General features: G+C 33.2%; 1 protein-coding gene and 1 pseudogene across 1 annotated transcript in view; both read left to right on the forward strand.

Moving 5' to 3' along the window:
• Nucleotides 1–691, forward strand: part of LOC140447569 (putative serine protease F56F10.1) — a 91,453-nt gene extending 90,762 nt beyond the window's left edge. The window contains exon 7 of the mRNA XM_072540290.1: nt 567–691. Within this exon, the coding sequence (XP_072396391.1) occupies nt 567–676 (110 nt within the window). The 3' untranslated portion in view covers nt 677–691. The remainder of the gene's footprint in view (nt 1–566) is intronic.
• Nucleotides 692–1,412: 721 nt separating this feature from the next.
• On the forward strand, nt 1,413–4,645 carry LOC140448833 (uncharacterized; annotated as a pseudogene).
• Nucleotides 4,646–17,610: the final 12,965 nt, after the last annotated feature.

Genomic DNA, 17,610 nt, shown 5'->3' on the forward strand with positions numbered 1-17,610 from the left:
TTTTTAACATCTTTGACTGCTACATGTCTTTGTAAGGTAACACACTTTTATTGTAACTTCTCTATGGATGTTTGGTTTCATATTGTTCGTTTTAGATGAACTGATGATGCTTTCTGAGCAGAAAGCGAAACGTCTTCAATAAATAGATGAAGTAGCCACCTTCTTTGTCTTTTATTTCTCCACTTTGACCGAAAAACCCACCACTCTTCGAGTGTACCTTAGTTTATATATATATATATATATATATATATATATATATATATATATATATGTATATATATGTATATATATATATATGTACATATATATATATATATATATATATATATATATATATGTACATATATATATATATATATATATATATATATATATATATATATATATCTCCGTATAAACTTTTCGATTGAGTTAGAAATAACCTACTATAATAGTAATTAATCCCGTCTCCCTGACGAGAGGTAGATCTCGCAATACGTATAGGAGAATGGTGAGAGCCTGTTAAACAGAAACGCAACCGTCTATGTATATTTAATTTAATTTAATCATATGTATCATATTTATAGGTGCTGCCCACTGCGCAAATATGTATAACCCTTCGGATGATGATACTCCACAGTTAAAGGCAGCTAGAGTCCAAATAGAAGAATTAATAGGTACCTGGATAGATTCGTAATTTAGTTTTAAATTGTCTTTTAATCTAATTCTAAGAAAAAATACAGTATCACAATTTTAAAAACAAGTATAAAAAATTTATATTGAACAAACAAATGATATTAAAAGAGCGTAACTTGTTGCAGAAAGTTTTTTTGTTTTTAATAAAGATATTTATATATTATTTGTTTATTATAGCGTTTATACAGATGATATAAAATAAAAACTTATTGTGTACAGACCTGAATAAAAAAATACAGTCTCAGAAAATCTGAGATCAAAAGTATTATGATTTAAGGCCAAACTCAATTATACGCAAAATACGTAATAAAGTTCAGGAATGGAATTAAAACAAACCATAGCCTACGCGGAATTTATTACAATGACAGCAAAAAACAAAAGTCTAGGAGTGTGTTCGTGAAATATATCAAAACACTAAAAGAAAAATGACTTCAGAAAATTAATCTCGATGCAGGAAAAAACAAGGCCTTAAAATCTACAATACAGTTCTATTTATTTTAACAGTTTGACTGTTAATATTTGTATATTAACAACCTATTCTAATATTTGTCTATATTCCGGTTTTTAAACGTACACACTCGTTCAATAGCAATCTATTGAATTAGTAACACCGAGCTGTAAGCCTTCATATCTTGCTGACCTGAAAGGACCTGAAATTTTAAAGTTTGAAGTTCTTTATGCAATAAAATCAGTCAAAACCAAGAAAGCAACTGAACCAGACAACACCCCAGATAAAAATGATACAAGAGGACCACATTATTTCTCTTGTTAAACTGTTTAATGACGTCTTTTATACTGGTGAAATACCTGAGGAATGGCTTAAGTCAGTTTTTATAGTAATTCCGAAAAAGGTTCGACAAATACAGGTTGACTAGTTTAATGAGCTACACGCTAAATATTTTTTATTCACTATTTTCTATTTCACAAGCTATTGTGAAAGAGCCTAGATGAAACCCAGTTTGGATTTATTAATATGCTGTGTTTATGTTAATGTTTTTTTGGCTTGAATACACTTGTCCAAAAATGCCACGACATTTCACATTTGCGATATGTGGCTTCCATCGATTACGAAAAGGCTTTCGATAGGGTATAGCATTTAACGCTTTTGAATATATTAAGAACCAAAGTCATTGATGGTAGAGACCTAAGTATCAAAGAAAACTATTATTGGAAGCAAAAAGCAGTCGTACGAGTCGATGGAAGATTAACCGACGAATGTTACATTCAAAGAGGCGTTAGACAGAGATGCATTCTATCCCCGTTGTTATTTAATATCTACTCAAATATCATTTTCAAATAATAGACTTTAAGATAAAAAATTTAAAGTGAAAATAAATGGTGAACTGATTATTAATCTTAGATGCGCTGACGACACTGTTATCCTAACAGTAACAATATATAAAGCACTCATCCTATTAATGCTGACATATGGCTTGGAAACATAGTATTTCCAAAACATGCAAATCGTCTTGAGAATAGTTAAGTATACACGGCTGAAGAGAACAATGTGCGAAAACAGCTATGGCAACATAAACACGATTCATTCAATAAGCACAACAAGTTGCAAGCTTTTACAAGCCTAGAAGAGTTGGATGTTTGGCAGATAACCAAGTGAAACCACTATTAAGGGTGGAAGAGACACTAGACACTTAAAAGAAATATATGGAAGCAACTTTTACAGATGAAAGGTACAATACCATTGAAGACACGGAATGACAAACAGAACCCCCGATTACCATCGAAAAAGTCACGTCAACTAATACAAAAAACTAAAGATGGTAAAGCTGTAGGACCTGATAAGTAAGCAGAATTCCTAAAACTTATAACCGGATTACACGTGGCTAGTTTTTCAAACTAGGGTAGCAAGCTAGCGCTTTTAAACTAGCAAGCTAGTATAACTAGCTTTATGTATAAAGAACTAGCTTCGCGTTTAGGCTAATAAGCTAGTGAGAAAGACAGTAAGCCAGTGTCTTAAGCTAGGATAGTTTATGGAGTTCTATTTTGTTAAGCTACTTGCGCCCCCCTCTACTGGTTTTACTATCCTGGCTTGTGTACTATCTTCATCTGAGCGGCAAAGCTAGTGTTTTCGAACGGCAAGTGCGTAGTGTCGACATGTTTTACTTTTTTAAAGAGATAACCACGTGCTTCTAAAACTAATATGACAAAATTAAGTGTGCCGAGATTAATTTAAAGATTTTACAAATGTAGCGCGAGGAAGAATGTCTGTGGAACGCCACCATTCGTGATTCAGTACTACAAAAAATAATTGGCAAATTATTAGAACTCGGCATAAAAATGTCTATCAAAGACATAAAAATGAAGATAAAAAATTTACCAGCATCTTACTGTCAGGAACTGTTAAAAATTAAAAAATCAACCAGATCTGGAGCAAGTTCTAAGGACGAGTATTCGTCAAAATTAAACTGGTTCAATGAAATGCACAGTTTTGTTAAATGTGTACCAATGAAAAGGAAAACGACGGTAAGTAATTAGCATTATTTATTTATTTATAGTAAAGAACATGGGTGTCAACACATAGGGAAATTTTAAAAAGCAGGGTGTTTTCTCTGTACCGCGCACATAAATGAACAGTCAAGAAATAATTTTTAATTGCCAAGGCACCACACCATCATTGTTAAAGTAGGTTATAAAAGTCTCTCTTCTCGCCATTGCTGACGTCGAAGAATGATTACTCCCTTGTTGATATAAGCCCTCAAGTCCTGCAGTTTCTATTCTCCAAGAGCAATGGGAGGTGTTTCCTGCATCAATATCTTTTCGATCGACATCACTGATGATTAAATAATTTCGATTTTCTTTTCTCAACCAATTATGTTAAGTGCATGCTGCCAATACAATTTTGTCGACTGTTTCTATATTGGTTGCAATTGGTTTTTGGAATACACCAAATCGGCTTACCAATGTACCAAAGGTATTTCCAGTATTCGTCTTGCTCTGGATAGTCGATGGTTGTAAACCTTCTATTCCAGTGTTAAATTGTCACCAAGGTAAGGTTTTATAATATAGATTTTTAATGGAAATGCACAATCCCCAGCATCAACATAACGAAAGCAACAGTCATCATCTACTAACGTGATAAGAACAATACTGAATCCTTTTTATAATCGAAATATATTCCACTATTACCAGAAGCGATAATTTCAATATGATTTCCATCAATGGTCCCATAGCATAAAGGAAAGTTCCATCTCTTTCTAAATCAATTTTCTATTTCCACCCATTCTTCGACATTATTTAATATCTAAAAAAATATTAATATACCTATTTGTTATAATTATTACTAAAGTGTTTCTTTTTTTGTTGTTATAGGACAGTCGAGAATCAGCAATAGATGAAGAGCAAGATAAGGCCCAGTGAGCCAAGGCAACGTTGAAACCAGCAAAGAAAATAATATTGATAACAGCTGCAATGACAATAGTGATAACAGTGAATATGTTCCAAATTCTGAAAATTGTTCATCCCGACCATATACATCTGCGACAGGTAATAAACCACAACGCAATGAGTCTGCGACGCCAACTGCTAAAACTACTAGTAAATCAAACGATAAAATGTCAGCCCACTTCCGAAAAAGAGAAAAATTTTAGAAGTGGCATCTATGGTTAGGGAAATAAAGTCGATATGTCGAAATGTTTTAAATAGTACATCTACGGCTGAGCATTCTACACCATAAGATATTAGGCATATTTTTGGAACTTTTGTGAGTAGCCAACTGAAAATGTTATCTATTGCATGAGCTATTATGGCTCGGGGCAAAATCGATGCCATATTATCTCAGTCTCGCATGGAAGATCTGAAATACGTAAACACCACATTTACATACCAGATACCTAGTAGTAATTGCTCTTTAGATTCACACATAACAATTAATACTGTACCATTGCCACTTAAATCAGAAGTGTCTGATTTGTCAATAATTACAGAAAATGAAGCTAATAATTATCAACGATAAAATCCAATCGACGAGAATAATATAGAATTTTTACGCCAGGACAATGAGAATCCTATTGCTTTAGCATACCACAATGCATAATTTTTTTATTATCTTATTTATAATTTTGTGATATAATACAAATATAAAGTTATTATTAGTACTAACCTTTATGTTTCCTTTCAATGCCTTGAAGATCTCTGGTATGAATTTGGATATGGAACACCTTAAAACCCAATAAAAGTGACTCAGTCTTCTGTAACTAATGCCGGATGAAAGAAAATCTAAAGGGATCTCCAACTTTACTCTTGCTGGTAAAGCCTCTCTCATAATAGTATGCTGCCGTTGAATATTTGGCATCAAAAGACTTAACAGAATATCAAACACATCTGGCATAATTCGTAAAACACTGATATACTCTTTTAAGTCTTCATTGCCAAGCTATTCTAAAAGCAGTGCGGATGATTCACGTTCATTCCTTTTTAAAATCCATGGTCTTGTCCAAACGCGTTTTTCCAATAAAGCTTCTGTTAATTCATCCAATGCAATTTGACACAGTTTCCGAAGGAACTGTTTCAGACGAACATTGTTTTTTAGAAATGTTTACCATTTTCAGTGAATTTGTTGCTCTATTGATCTCGCAATAGTACTAGCTACTAGCTGAAAATTTCCTAGCCACATGTAAACCATTCTAGTATGCGCCAAGCCAGGACAGTAACTCAGGATACGATACCGGGATATCTAGCTTGCTATCCTAGATTGAAAAACTAATCTCGTATAATCCGGACATTATGGCTAACACTAATATTTAATAAAATATATGTAACTGAAAAAATCCCCCAAAGCTGATTTTCGAAGTCGAGTTTCGTAACTATACCAAAAAAATTAAATGCACAAAATGCCAAGACTACAGAACAATGAGCTATGTAGTTAAAACGTTTTTAAAAGTATTACACAGCAAAATATATAAAAAATGTTAAGAACAAATATCATTGACACAATTTGGATTCCGCTATGCCTTAGGCACCCGAGAAGATCTATTCGCTGTACAATTGCTTAGGCAGAGGTACTGAGATGTCAACTGTGACGTGTATATTTGTTTAATCGACTACAAAAAGGCATTTGATAGAGTAAAACATGATAAGCTCATAACCATCTTGAAAGAAGCTGACTTAGATAATAGAGACTTGGTAATCATATTTAATTTATATTAAAACCAAACTGCCAATATTAAAGCGAATGAGTTGACAGAGGCAATCTACATAAATAGAGGCATGATACAAGGATGCATTCTGTCTCCGGTATTATTTAACATGTATTCTGAACATATGTTCAAACAAGCACTGGAAAAACTCCAGGAAGGCGTATTAGTTAACGTAGTGTTTAACATAAGATACGCCGACGTCGCAGTAGTTTTTGCAGATAGATTACAGGGTTTGCAAAGAATATTGTCGCGAATATCAGTTATAAGTAGAGAACGAGGAGTTGATCTCAATACGAAAAAAATAAAGTACATGGTACTCAGTAAGCGCGGAATATTAAATACACTGCTTTTGGTTAACTAACAAGCAATTGACCGGGTAAACAGCTACACACACATTGGTACCAACATAAACAGCTAATTGAATTATCATGATTCTGGCTTTACAATCCTGCGTGGGTCCTAGCCTCCTTAAGAATTTCTCTCCAGTCATCCCTATCCATTGCCTTCCTCCGCCAAGCACATATTCCCATATTTCTCATGTCTTCATCGATGTTATCAACGAACCTTGTTCTGGGTCTTCCTCTACTTCTCTGACTAATGGGTATACCAAGGAGGATTTTTCTAGCTGGGTCATTTTCTTCCATCCGCATTACATGCCCTATCCTCCTCTGACGTCCTATCTTAATATGATTTACGGTATCAGGTTCCTGGTATATTCTATAAAGTTCGAGTCTTCTCCACACTCCTTTGTTATTCACTGCTCCATAGATTCGCCTTAGTAATTTTCTTTCGAAACATCCTAACATGTTTTCATTATTTTTTGTTAGAGTCCAGGTCTCTGAACAATATGTAAGGACTGGTCGTATTATTGTTTTGTAGAGTTTTATTTTTTTTTTCTCGATATAATTGAGCCCAAAATAATATCTGTTGGCCGCGTAAATTGTGTAGTTTATCTTTGCGGTAGTATTATTTCCACTGTTCACGAGCGTTTCCAGGTATATAAATCCGTTTACTCCTTCGATGACGTCATTTTCTATAACAAGTAATTGCAGGATTTGTGGTTGGGTGCTTATTTTCATATACTTCCTTTTGTTCGTGTTTATTATTAAACCATTTTTGAAGCTGATTCTTTTAGTGCTACATGCACCTCTACTGATTTATTATATATTGAACTGGTGGTTGTGATTAGTGACATACGTATTACTTTCTCCAGAGCCATATTGAACAGAATACAGGAGAGAGGGTCTCATTCACGCAACGCGTAATTTGTTTTAAAAGGGTCAAACAATTCCTCCTGGATTCGTACTCTACATTAAACTTTTTCAAGAGTTAGTTTTGGGAATGGGATCACTTTACTGAAATAAAACAGCATAGGAAAAGCTAGATCAGCGTTTGTAAACATGAAGTCTCTGTTCACGTTCTCTGAAGTCACGATCTACCACTAGCTAGTAAAATCTCTATCATAAAATTCTATGTGATTATATGGGGTAAAGGCCTGGACACTTTCTGAAGCTTCTTTAAGAAAGCTCGAGGCCTTCGACATGTGGTGTTACTGACGCATCTTAAAAAATTTATGGATCGATCCTGTGACTAATGTTGAGGTCCTACGTAGAATGGCCAAGGAATGAGAGAATATTAACACAATCAAAGAGCGCCAATTAGAATATCTTGGCCTTGTTATAAGAAATGAACAGAGATATGGCTTGTTGCAATTCAATCTTAAGGACAAGGTGTTTGGAAATGGTATTAATTTTGAATTACTGACGCAGAAGAAAGTAAGGGGAAGAAAGTTCTTTTTATTTTCATGTTCACCGTTAGATTCAAAGGTATCATCATCTGGCGGTGTCGCCGTAATGTCGGGTGATGGTTTATTATGAGAACCTAAACCAAAAAATGCTTTTGCATACCAGGCGTGCATCGCAATAAATCAAAAAGAAACTATTTAAACGCGAATAAACCACAATTAAAAGTTAAAGTAAGTTTATTGACGTTTCAATTTCCACTTCGGAAATCGTTCTCAAAATACAAACATTAGTAAATTAAACAAATTTTGTTTTTTTGTTACTTGGTAAAAATTCTTCTAATAATTTAATTTTATCTGACTCATTTATATTGACATTTCAGACACGCATTATACATTTTAAAGTAGACTACTTTAAAATGATATTGCCAATATTGTTGGGTTGCGTTCCTGGGACGACTTTACTTGTAAGATAGTTCATTCGATTTTAATATGGGTAACCAGATCCTACTACATTCTGCCGAGGAATTTGCGACACAATTGGTGTCATTTAGCATAATTAGAGCCCCTTCTTTGAATTTTCTCTTTTTACCATCCGTTTCTTTTAGGACTATACTTGAATCATTATTCCATTGAACCCTATGTTCATTATCCCATGCGTGTTTACATATTTGAGATCTATCAAATCCTCTATTTTTAATATAATATTGATGTTCACTTATTCTAACATTTAATGGCCTTGATGTTTCACCAGGAAAAATCGACAGTAGGAGGGGACCGGGAAGAAGACGACACTCATGGATGCATAACTTGCGACAATGGTTCGGACTAACATCGACCGAACTGTTCAGAGGTGCCGTAAACAAAGTCAAAATAGCCTTGTTAATAGCCAACGTCCGAAACGGATAGGGCAAAGGAAGAAAAAGAAGATGTTTCACCTAAATAAAACTGATCGCATTCACAAGGTATTTTATAAATACAATTCTTTGTCTTTTCTTGTTCATTGTTAGGTTTGGTTTCAGACAAAATAGATCTCAATATGTTTGTTGTTTTGAATGTTGTTGAAATGTTGAATGTTGTTGAATCCTTTTATGTATGGTATTATTATTTTCCTCGTATTATTCCCTGTGTATGCTGTAGCATCTCATTCTAAGTTGTTCTATTCGGTCGATTGTTGAAAGTTCCTTATTTATAAACGATAAAGGATAATAATATTTTAATAAAACAGATGTTAACAAATGTTGAATTTTCGTTAAAACTAGCAATTTTGGCTCTATCGTTTAAGGATTTATTGATTCCCTTTTTAATAGTAATATTGTGGTTTGATTTGAAATTTAAATATCTGTTGCTGTGTGTTGGTTTTCTATACACCTGAGTTCCATATCCAGTATCGTTCTTGGAGATTAAAACATCCAGGAAAGGTAGTGTGTTATTATATTCCTTTTTTATGGGAAATGTAATTGTCTCTTCTTTATCGTTTATATCATTCAGGAATATGTCCAACAAATCTGATCCATGAGACCATATTGAGAATACATCATCTACATATCTCCACCATACTGTGGGTTTTAAATTTTGTTTAGAAATAATATTTGTTTCAAAATCTTCCATAAATATATCGGCTAATAATGGAGATAAACTAGACTCCATTGCTAGATCAAAATTTTGTTTATAGAATTCATTATTTAGTTGAAAATATGTATTTTTAGTGTATAATGTTCATAACTCCATTATAGCTGATATGTTTAGTCTTGTTCTAGTTACCAATGTATCATTACTCTCTAATTTTGCCTTGAGTATATTTAAAGTCTTATCTAATGGCACATTCGTAAATAAACTATTTATGTCAAACTTACCAAAATATTATTTGAACTAAATTCAATATTTGATAATTTATTTAAAAAATACTGTGTATTTTTTATAAATGTGGCATTTTTTTGCAAATGGTTGTATAATATGTATTTAATAAAAATTTTGATAGTTCACTACAAGGAGAATTTATGTTACTACAAATGGTCTAAGTGGTGTATTCGTTTTATGAACTTCTGGTACTCCATAAAAATGAGGGGTCTTACTGTAATGAGGTGATTAATCTTCTTTGATAGCTTGTTAAACAATCTTTAAACTTAAATAAAGTTTTATATATTCTGTTTTCTAAAGGTTTTGTTGGATCCTTTTTTAATTTTGTATAAGGTCCGTTTATTATTAGATCTTTAATTTTGTTTTCATATTGAATTTTATCCATTATCACAGTTGCATTCCCTTGTCTGCTGGTAGGATGTTTATGGAGTCGTCATTTGTTAAAGTTCTTATAGCCTTTAGTTCCTCTTTGCTTATGTTTTGTTCAATTTTAATAGACTTTTCCAATTTAAGTTTACATAGTACTCTGTATTCTTCCTTTTCGTGGGTTGGTAAACAACAACAAGAGCAGAGTTCTTTCTGATAGAGTTTAATGAAAAAAAAAAAAGGATTTGGGACCTCAGAATAAGTTCTAAATCTGTTACAAAGTTTTCACGATCAAATGTCTCAAAGACAAGTATTGTCTAACCTGGTGTAAGAAGAAGAAGACTGCATTTCATTTTAATCTTAATGGTTATAGTAACTACAAACTTTAAAAATAATGTAGATTAGATTATTTTTAACGATGCACATAAAAGTGTGGCTTGTAAATTACAAATTTACGCGCCTTGCGTGATGAAAATTTAAAAAAAAACTCATCGCGAAAGGAGCATAAATCTTTTATTACAATACTATCAGCAAATCGTGGCTCTTTTTGTTAGTTTATGATTTTCCAAGAACTTTATATACTTTGATCGCTGCTATTTTTTCATTATTAGTAAGTTAATATTCTTGCCAATCTTCAACACGTAAGTAAAATTCAGAAAAATAGTTGTGTTAGATTGAAAAATAGAAAAATATTTCGGCTATAAACTTTTAACTGATTATAGCCGAAAAATCCATTCCTTCTGATTTTATCGGAGATAAATATTTCTAGTACGTTTTCGTTGAAGTCAGAAATTCCTCCAATTAAAGTTTTTTCTCCTGACATTTTATTTCTTAGAAACGTCTTGATCAATTTCAAACTAGAAAATATCTTTAAATTTCTACAGTTGTTATTGGTATCATAATTAAAATAATCAAAACTTTATTTATTTCACAAAATGTTAAATCCAAATCGTAATACACTATTAGATCTAAAGTGTTATTTCTGACCGCGAGTAAAATATTCCCAACTCCAATTTCAAGATATATTTCTCAACCATTAGAAATGCATTGCAGAAGATACCAATTTGTTATAAAACTATTTCTATTTTATATTGTTCATAACTTGGTCTTTGATGGGATGATTTTTAAAAGCAAACCAATCCTTAATTTAAAATGTAATATTATCACAAGTTTTTCTCGCAGATAAATTTCAGATGCTAAAATTCCATCGTGTTTGCAATGGTTTTTCAGAGTTTTTTTTACGAGAATTAAAAACAAATAATTCCCCGTAATTGTTCACGCATTACAGCAGCACAGTCGTAAGACTGTGTAATTAATTTCTTAGGCGAATCTTTGCAAATAAGAATATTTTTTTCCAAAATAGATTTCGATATACCAACAACATATTAACTTTCCGGATTTCATCCGCATTTGTCTCAAAATCGCTCATGTATTTTCCCGCCAAAAAAGTAACAAAGGACTAATACATTATCTTGGTCATATGTTTACGAAATAATGTTTATGCTTTCTCAACATTTTCAGTTCTTCACATTTCTTTGATGTAATTGTCGCGAGGAGTACAGCTTTCTGCAGGGCCTTATAGGGATGTTCATTTAGACCTAGCTGTTTTATGTTCTCTAAGAGGTTTTTTGGAAATAACGCCAGTAGTAGATAGAATAGTACGAATAGGTACTGTCTGGGTACTTTCCATTCTCTATTGTCTCCTGAATTGTATTTTTAGATCTCTGTACTTGGCGATCTTTTCGTTGTATTTAACACGCAAATTATTGGTGTTAGGTATCGCCACATCAATAAGTGTTGTTTGTCTAGTAAGTTTATTAATTAGTATGAGATATGATCTATTATGTGCCACTGGTTGGTCTGTGAGCACAGTATAGCTTTTAGATGTCATTTTCAAGCATTCTGTCAGGGGCGTATTGATAATAATGAAGATGGTCGGTTTGGAAAAGTCCCAGTTTGTCAGCTAGTTCTTGCTGGATAATCTTTCCTACTGAGTCATGGCGTGCTTTATAATCAGTACCGACGAATTCCTGGCAGCCACTGGTAAGATGTTGGATGGTTTCTTGGGCTTGGCACCCATATCGGCATTTGTCATTTTGAACACCTTTCCTGATGATTAAGCTTCGCCACAACAGTATTGTTTTATTTAGATTCTAAATCCTGAGTCAGTGGAGTTCAGTGGCTGAGATAGTGGGTTCATCGCTAAACAGAACCAAAAAGGAATCAACGAGTCGCCCTGGAAAAGGCCCCGATTAATTGGGATATCTTCAGTTTCGATGTTGTTTTCACCGGGTATTTGAAGGTGAATTTTAGTCTTCCACTCCGTTATTATATGCTTTAAAAAAATCACTATATTCACAGGATGTGACCAATTTTTACAAAGTTGGAAGACAAGTAATTGGGCGGTACTGGATTGGACCTTGGGTGTTATTTTGATCCGTAGGTATTAGATAAGTGGTTACTTGGGTAAGAAATGGTGGTATTTCCTGCGGATTAAAAATAACATGATTAATTAATACCAGTAAAAGCTCGTGTACACTCCAAAACTTCTTTAGCCAGAAGTTTTGAACCTTGTCTGATCCAGGCGATTTCCAGTTATGAAGTTCTTTGATAATGTTCATGGTTCGTAGGAAATATTAATGTAGTGTTGACCATTGTTCGTCGTTTCTTTAATCGATCCAGTATTGCTGTTATGAGTAGCTGGCGTGGAAAGTTGGTTTTTCCAAAACTCATAAATTTCTTCTTGGCTTAGATAGAATTTATTTACATTTTCTATAGTGGAATTCAGTTTCCTATAGAAAGCCTTCTCTGCATGTTAAAATAGTATATTGTCACATTTCCGCTTGTTACTAACTTTGTATCTCCTTAGGCGACCAGAATAAACGGACAATTTTTGACAGTGTTGACCTGTGTTGTTTTCTGGACATTTTGTGAGTATCTGGTAGTGTTCAGAATTATTTCTTGAGCTCTTTTAACTAATTTTCGAGTTCTTACGTCTCGAATGTATTGCGTAATTTGTTCAATATCCCTACGCAATAATTCAATTTTCCTCAGTAGTCGTTTTTTCCATAGTGCAATTCTGTTTTCAGTCCTTCCGATATTAGTACCCCGTCGTGTTCTGATCTTAATGTCCATAACATTAGCAATTGCTGTTGCTGCACAGTAAATCAGCATATGCAAATATTCTAATGTATGGGCTTCCACGATATAATTAGGTAGGACTTCAGTGTTCACAATTTGTAACAGCGCACCTAGTTTCCTACAAGAGTTTATTTTTGGTAGCGGTGGTCTGCTAAGTGGGTTTGTCCCATTAAACTCTTGTATGGCACGTGCCATTTCACTTACCATGCTATCGTGCAACTCGTTGTTGTCCTGCTGCGTATTAACAGATTGAGTTTCTTGTATGAGAGGCTCAGAAGGCTGTTCATTATGGATTTCATTAGGGATAACTTACTGTAACTTTACTGATGAAGTTCCTAAATGTTTTCTTGATAAGAATGCAAGAAAGCGGTAGATATTTTATAAAGAATTCAATTGTAGTTACTACTCCTCTGTCCATAGGTTTGTCGGTCACTCAGATTCTTTCAATATTGGGTTCCGGAACTATTAAACCACTTGCAACAACTTTGTCTTCATTGGGCCAATCGACATTCCCAGAAGTCTTTTATTGTAGCGCACAATGCAGAGAAGTTCATTTGACCATTTAACAGCAAGTCGCTATTGGATGTCAAATACATCCTACTGGTTGCACATATTCTGTTCTTAAAGTCGCATAATAGTAACGGACAAAAGAAATGCTTTCAGTGGAGGCGACAGATCAACGACAACCTCACGAGAAGTGGTGAAAACTTGTATGATCCTTTATCTCACTGACTTGGTACCACAAGTTAACTTGGGATTTAAAGAATTGGGTAGGATGGGTGTAGGAAGTCCGGAAAGACAGATTTCAATGCACTTCTGGCAATAGTAGCATTCGTCCACGCAATTAATCACTTGTAGAAATATTGTGATTTAGGGATGTGAGTGCTATACCATGCCAGATTAGGTTCTGCTAGATCCTGCAAGCTATCTTAGGGCTTTTATATTCCGCCTAAACATTTTTCACGTTTTTACTTCATAATTTATTTTTCGAATACTAATATTATTTTTTTAATATTTCTTATCTTTAGGTTGAAGGCAATATTACATAAGGCTCTATTTTCTATAAAGTGTTATTAGAAAAGTTGAAGCAATGGTTAGATTACTTTTATTTACAACGGTTGTGCTTTTAATATATATTTTCGGGTCTTCTGGAACAGAGGCTTTTTTCTTTCAAACTGGAAGAATGCTTCAACCAGAAAATGATGATTCAAAACCTAGCAAATATGAAAGATGGTTTACCCAAAATTTGGACCATTTTAATCCGAACGATGAACGAACTTGGCAACAGGTAAAAGTATATACAATTTTCTGATTATTTTTTTATACTGAATATTTTACAGACTCTTGGTTTTATGGCCGAAATAATTATAATATTTAAAATATTTAAATAATAGCAATAGAATATTTTTTTAATATATTTAGATTAGATATAAACCACAAAGTGGTTTAAATTTAATTTAAATTAAACTCTAATCCAAATTGAAGTCATATGGTTTCACTCCCTCTAAAAAGAAATTTACTCACCCCAGATACCTACCTTATCAAAAGTATTGAGCTTCTGGTGGGACTCCTTCCGTGATTGAGACTTACATGCTAAGTTATGGCTTTTATATCTTCCAAAAATTATTTATTAGATTATATTATTTTGCATGATATTATAGATAATATGTTCATTAAAATCCATGTGTTTGACGTTTTCTAGAAGTTTGTTCGAAATGATATCGGTACTAGAAAGGTTTCGTCTGGGTACTTTCGATTTTCCAGTATCTCTTTATTTGTATCTCCAGATCTCTGCACTTGGTGTTCTTCCTATTTAACTTCTTATCGTATTTAACTGTAAAAGATTTATTAATGATAATAAGAAAGATGGTTGACTTGGATGGAAAGAGGATTGGTTGACGGAATAAGATAATTCTTAATGGCACACAGTACACCCTTTGTTTTCGAAGACATCTTTCCTGATATTAAACAATAGTTTGACTTTGTATTGTTAATATAGGTTTGACTGACATAGGATTCGAATACAGTCCATGCAGAGGTTTTCCCATCCAGTTACGCGCTTTTTGTGCTACATGGTATGTGCACATTTCTCTTTATGTCAGTTTAGGTAATGTTATATTATCGACCACGCAAACTAGGGCATGTAAAATAGGTATTCCGGACAGCTTCTCAAAATAGTTTCTTAAATTAGCAACTTGTTTTTCTAAATTATTTTATCTTTATTAAACCTCTTCCTCCTAAAAATGGTGGCAATCTTGTTAATTCTATCGCAAGTCGGAGATTATGTTTTTGTGATTTGGTAAGCAGTGTTTTTTTCAGAGAACATTTTCCCATGCCCCTTACGCCAATGAATTATTCCAAATGTATAGATGTACAGATGTAAAAGTTCATATTTTTCAGGGTGTCCTATATATATATATATATATATATATATATATATATATATATATAGAAATGTTTCTTCAACGTCGATATTCCCAAAAAAAAATCTTTATTTCGAAAATAAGTTACAATTTTTGAGAAATTCTACAAACTACTACATTTAATGATTTAAACTTGACTATTGAAACATAATAATTACAATAATAATAAAAATATTGATTTCTTCCTATTTATAACGTCGGATATCGGAATCTGCTGATTCTTAATAGTAAGGGAGCTTATGGCTACATTTCTCCTCCCTCCATTGGTTGGGACTTCGTCCTCGAAGTTTTGGTTACTTCGGCTATCAACTCGTCTAGTATCTGGATCTGGGCAGGATGCAATTTTTCTCCAAATAGGATTTTGGAAATTCGTTTTCTTTTCCTAATTAGGAAGATTATTAGGAAAGCTAAAATAGTTAAAAATATTATAACAGAAGTGGTGCTCAGTCCTATGGATAATCGGGGTAGTACTTCTATGGTATCTATTGGTTGAATTTGGCCATGTGTCTCTGGGATTGTTAATTTTTCAATTTTCATCTCATGGTTTGGTATTAATTTTATTGGAACAATTTTTGGAATGGAAATATCTTGAGACGTCTTTTTATTAAATTGGATACCTTCAATCATTATTGGTACATCTGTCGTCAAGAGGCTGGTTGAATTAATTTCTATCTGCTGGATTCTCATTGGGTGAACTATTCCTAGCAATATGACCTTGCTGGTTTCTTGGAAAAAGTTCTCTGTGATTAATGTTTTTGTGCAATTATCTACATTGGGTATGTTACATTTGGATTGTACATAGTTAGAACAAACTATGTTATCGCCTTGTCCTATACAAGTGTTGAACCATTTATTATTTGTATAGTAGCTTGCAGGTGGCAGAATCATAACATGATCTTTGTTTGGAATGGGATAGATTTTATAGGTAGTGTAAGGAATTTCATGGAGTATAGGGATTTTAATTATTATGAGCATTGTATTTGAAGTTACACAAACTAAAGTTTTTGTTGACTCTATAAGTTCATAAGGGTGTTCATTACTATTGGGAATTGAATTTCTGGGATAAATTTTGAGAAGGTTCTCTTTAAGGTCTATTATTTCCTTTAAAGTGAATAATTCTATATTAGAGATATTAAGTTCAGATAAAGTAATGGTTCTTATAAGTTTCATTAGAAATTCGTTTATATTTTGGAGATTTATTATCTCGTTGTGTAGAATGATATAGCTGTCAAAATCAGCTGATAATTTGTTGAATGCAGATATGAGAATTGAATTATCAGAATTTAGTTTTTCTAAAAGTTTATCGAATCTCGTGTTAAAAGAGTTTCCATAAGATATTTGGTTATTAAATTTTTTTATGATTTCGTTTTGTTTATTTTCTAAAGAGATTATGTGTGATTTTAACAAGTCTAAGTCAGAGTCGTCTGGATTTCCAGTCACGTATTTGATGGCTGTACCTAGAAAATTAAAAAGTCCGCGTTTCTGTTTTCGCGTAATCTTGTGTAGATCGTCTTTTGTTTGTTCTTGTATGTGGGTGTATTGGGAGTACAGTAGCGAGAGAGGTGCATTTTTGAAGTGATCTTTGAAATAGCTTGTCGGACTAGCGTCAATACTGTCGGATAATTTGTCTAGTGGAATGTGAAGAAAATGTCTGTGATAGTGGGAGATTTCTCTTGATTTGCCTATCTCTTCAGCATAGTAGCCATTATTCGGAATCTCCTGAATATTGAGTGGATGGACCAGGGCGAGGATTGTCCTGTGAAAAATTTGGGTCTTGAGTAGGTTTATCTACATGTTTTCGTATTCGTTTTACATATTTAAGGTGAGTGCTTGTTAAATTTTGTTTATCTGTTTTACCGATTATTTTTGTTTTGTCTTGCGTTTCTGGATGAATAGTGGAGAAAGGGGCTTGTAATTTGGACTTATGTTTTTTCTTAGAAACATATAGGGATTTTGTAAGGTCTATTTCCGGAATATCTTCGGCATTTTCGTTTTGTCTATCTAAAAGTTGTTGTCTTTTTTGTTTTTGTTTATTATATAGTTCTGCAATAAAGGGTTGGAGTTCTTCTTTATGTCTTTGATTATATGTTTCGTATATCGGAAGATCAAAGTCGAAATGTATTTCTTCTGCATAGGGTCCGTACAGAATTGAGAACGGGGAATAATCTGTGGAACTGTGGATTGATTGGTTGTAAATAAGAATGGCGTGTGTTAGAATGTCATCTAACGAATCATTTGGATTTTGGGCTTG

The sequence above is a fragment of the Diabrotica undecimpunctata genome, chromosome 8 (genome assembly GCF_040954645.1).
Source record: "Diabrotica undecimpunctata isolate CICGRU chromosome 8, icDiaUnde3, whole genome shotgun sequence".
Taxonomy (NCBI): domain Eukaryota; kingdom Metazoa; phylum Arthropoda; class Insecta; order Coleoptera; family Chrysomelidae; genus Diabrotica; species Diabrotica undecimpunctata.